This window comes from Mesitornis unicolor, unplaced genomic scaffold (genome assembly GCF_000695765.1).
Source record: "Mesitornis unicolor isolate BGI_N332 unplaced genomic scaffold, ASM69576v1 scaffold45908, whole genome shotgun sequence".
NCBI classification, from domain to species: domain Eukaryota; kingdom Metazoa; phylum Chordata; class Aves; order Mesitornithiformes; family Mesitornithidae; genus Mesitornis; species Mesitornis unicolor.
This window is the reverse complement of record NW_010202029.1, coordinates 1-4,068: the sequence shown is the minus strand read 5'-3', so window position 1 is coordinate 4,068 and position 4,068 is coordinate 1. Positions and strand designations below refer to the sequence as shown.

General features: G+C 59.4%; 1 protein-coding gene across 1 annotated transcript; it reads left to right on the top strand.

The window, feature by feature from the left end:
* Positions 1–2,188: 2,188 nt before the first annotated feature.
* Positions 2,189–4,062, top strand: MPEG1 (macrophage expressed 1; the record flags this gene model as incomplete). The annotated part of the gene is given in 2 exon segments (XM_010190271.1): positions 2,189–3,741; positions 3,743–4,062. Coding segments are annotated over 2 exon segments (1,873 nt in total), but the record flags the coding sequence as incomplete, so codon positions are not given.
* Positions 4,063–4,068: the final 6 nt, after the last annotated feature.

Here is a 4,068-nt window from a genome sequence, read left to right as displayed (position 1 = left end):
TTACAAGCTGCAGGTTTCTGTTTACTGAGAAACAATCTCTAATTCCTCCCACCAGGATCTTCACTGCAAACCGAGATATTTGTTATTAGCCCTTGGACATTTTCTAAGGCCGTCCGCTATTTACAGTAAGAGACTGAACTCCACTGCCTTCCCAGCCTCATTTGTTCTTGACATCCCGGTGCCAGGAACGAGCAGCAGGACAAGGCTGTAGGACACAGCACTGCAGGGAATCCCAGCCCACAGAGAGCCCTGGCATCATGCTGATGATGATGATGCACAAATTCAGTGTGCTGGGGCACCCTGTTCTTGGGGCTGGGACCCAGGTGGCTGAGGGTCCCTGCCAGACCTGGCAATGGGGCCAGAAGTCAGACCTAGCACCCTGCAGCCCAGAAGTGGCACCAAAAAGGTTTTCCACTTCCTCCATCCATCCCGGGCCCTGTTGATTTGGGTTGCTTCAGTGTGGTGAGCAGCATGTCCCACTCCTTGACACAGCCCCAAGCATTTAATGGCTCTGCTGTTTTTAGGGAAGGCCCAAATCGCATTTCCCCTCCCTGCTCCAGCACCTGCAGCTCTGCTGGTGGCCATTGTCCCTTGCATCCGCTTCCTCACTCCCTGGACAGCTGCAGCCCTCCCCAGCACTCTGCCTCTGCCCCGAGTGCCCACCTACTGCTGAGATGGCTTACTCACCCGCTTCAACTTTTGTGCACTCCCCGTGGTGGTCAGGAGGAAAAATACTTTTTTTTAATCCCTCTGCTGAGTGTGGTAGATGGGTTTTGCCTTGCTCTGCCGCATTTTGGTCACCACGGGGCTCGCGGCAGCAGGCACAGCATGGAGAAGCCCCAATTTCCGTCTGGGAGCTGCTCCTGCGTGGTGGAGGGACAAGGCAGCTCCTGTCTGTCCCACTGGACTTCTCTCCCTCCTCTGATGCCAGGGGCCGCAGCCGTGGCTGGCCACAGCTCCTCACCAGAGACCACTGCGTAGGCTTTGAAGTTGGGTGGCAGTGGACCCTGTGGGTAGATTTTAGGCGAGGTGACACCACAGCCTGGTCTGAAGTGCAGATAGCTCCAGGGTGGTGTGGAGGCCCCTTGTCTGGAAGCTTGCTTTGCTCTGGGGCCCAAGCACCACACTGGGGCCAGCAAGGCCATCCCCAACAGTGTCCCTCTCATCTGTCCCCCACCTCCAGGCATTATCCTGGCAAAAGCACACAGATGTCTGTGGCCTCCCTGCCTCCATCAGCCTCATCCCATGCCAGACCCATCCTGGAAAGAGGAACTAACCAGCAAAAATAGGAGAAGTGAGCCCCTCCCTATGGAAAGAGTCACAGCTTTCACAGCAGAGGCTGCTTTAACTGTGTATTCCCCAAAACAGGCAGCAGCTGCCCTGTGCCACTGAAAGCCAGGCGCAGCCAGGCACCGGCACCCCTGGGCAGAGCTGGCTCAGTCCCACGGGGACCAGCATCCTGAGGTCCAGCACTCCTGAGCAAGAGGCGCTTTTCCCAGCTGGAAGGAGGACAGGTATGGGATAGAGGTGGCTGCAGAGGGCCCGAATGCAGAGGTTGATATGGGGGAACACCTGTGCCATAGGCTGGCCTCCATGGGGGAAACCTCCAAACCCACCAGTGCCTCCCCCAGGACCTCGAGCAGCCTCTGCTCTGAAAGGAGGGACTAGCATTGCGCTGTCCCCCACACCAAAACCACACTGCACCACCTCCCCACTTCCTTACCTCGCCTCTGCCGCAGAGGAAAGCCTTGGAGTCAGCAGCACAGCCCACGCGACCGGGGCCAGATCTCACCATCACGTGGGCTGTGGGGCCAGGGACAGGTCCCACACATGGCACAAAGGAGCCAGGGTCACCCAGCACTGGCCAAGGGGGACACACACAGTGAAGGACTGAAGGAGAGATTTCTCCCTGCCTCATCCCCAGCAGAGCAGCTCCCATGGGGAGAGAGAGCTTTCGCAACAGGGAGGCACTGAGCTCCCAGCACCCTCTACTTTCTGCTCCCCACCTGCTTGTCTCAGCCCCAGTCAGCCATTTCTCACATTCGTCAATTCTCACTTCTCCTTTCCCTTTTGTTAATTCAACCCCCTAAAGGAGGAACCACCCAGCAGCTGCACTCCCAGCCAGCTCATTTCCCCAGCTCCCACCTCACCCCTCGGACGCCTGAGGAGGCCCTGCGCCGGTTTGGCCATGGGGAGGCTGCGACTGGGGGTCCTGCTCGCCTGGGTGTCCATGGCTTGGGTGAGGGGGGCTGAGCTGCCCCAGGAGCCATCCTCCTTTGCGGGGTTTCTGCAGTGCAAGAAGGCTCTGAACCTCCCAAGCCTAGAAGTCCTGCCAGGGGGGGGATGGGATAACCTCAGGAATTTGGATATGGGTAGAGTCATCAACCTGGGCTACTTGCTGTGCAGGACCACAGAAGATGGATCTTATATCATCCCAGATGAGGTCTTCACTATCCCTCGCAAGCAGAGCAACCTGGACATCAACTCCGAGATCATCGAGTCGTGGAAAGATTATCAAAGCATCACTGCTGCCTCCATCAACCTGGAGCTGTCCCTCTTCTCTTCCATCAATGGCAAGTTCTCCTACGACTTCCACCGGACCAAGACCCACCAAGTGAAAGACCACGCTGTCACCACCCGTGTGCAAGTCAGGAACCTAGTTTACACTGCCAAGCTTGACCCAGGGGCAGCCCTGGACACGGGGTTCAAGAAGCAGCTGATGATGATTGCCAGCCACCTGGAGAACAACCAGACGCGGATGGCTGATTTTCTGGCTGAGGTGCTGGTGCTTAACTATGGCACCCACACCATCACCTCCGTGGATGCTGGAGCCAGCTTGGTGCAGGAGGACCAGATCAAGGCAACCTTCCTGAAGGACAGCGGGGCCACACGGAGCACTGTCACCGCCTCAGCCGGCATGGCCTTCCACGGCATCATCAGTGTGAAAAACGAGGAGTCCCTGGACGTCAGCTTGGGCTTCACCAAGCAGTATCTGGAGAACCGCACCAACTCCAGGGTAGAAAGCATCGGTGGAACCCCCTTTTACCCAGGCATCACCCTCAAGACCTGGCAGGAGGGAACCAGAAACCAGCTGGTGGCTCTTGACCGCTCAGGGCTGCCCCTGTACTTCTTCATCAGCCCCAGCACCCTGCCAGAGCTGCCCACCCCCATGGTGAAGAGGCTGGCCAGGCGAGTGGAGATGGCTATCCGCCGCTACTACACCTTCAACACCTACCCAGGTTGCACCGATGCCACCTCACCCAACTTCAACTTCCACGCCAATGCCGACGATGGCTCCTGCGAGGGCGCCATGACCAACTTCACCTTCGGAGGAGTCTTCCAGGAGTGCACTGGGCTGGCTGGCCCTGACACCAACACGCTGTGCCAGGGGCTGGAGCAGAAGAACCCCCTCACCGGGGCTTTCTCCTGCCCCACCACCTACACTCCAGTGCTGCTGGGCGTGCAGGAGCGGGACGAAGGCCACAGCCACCTGGAGTGCCACAAGAAGTGCATCCTGGGCATCTTCTGCCACCGTGAGTGCCACGACATCTTCTGGCTCTCCCGAGTGCAGTTCAGTGCCTACTGGTGTGCTGCGAGCGGGCCAGTGGCCCCAGGCTCAGGGTTCCTCTTTGGGGGGCTGTTCAGTGCCCACAGCACCAACTCCATCACTGGTGCCCAGTCCTGCCCCTCGGGGTACTTCCCACTGAAGCTCTTCGATGAGCTCAGGGTCTGCGTCAGCCAGGGAGGGGGGTGGCCGGTACGCGGTGCCCTTCGGGGGCTTCTTCAGCTGCCAGGCAGGAAACCCCTTGGCAGGGCAGCACCAGGGCACGGCCGAGGACCCTCATGCCAAGAGTTGCCCCCCTGGCTTCAGCCAGCACTTGGCGCTCATCAGCGATAGCTGCCAGGTGGAGTACTGCGTCCAGGCTGGCGTCTTCACCGGGGGCTCACTGCCACCTGCCCGCCTGCCACCCTTCACCCGGGCCCCCACCAACCTGCCGAGCATTGACACCGTGCTGGTGAGCAGCGGGGACGGGGACAGCACCTGGGTCAGGGATGGGCAGAGCCATG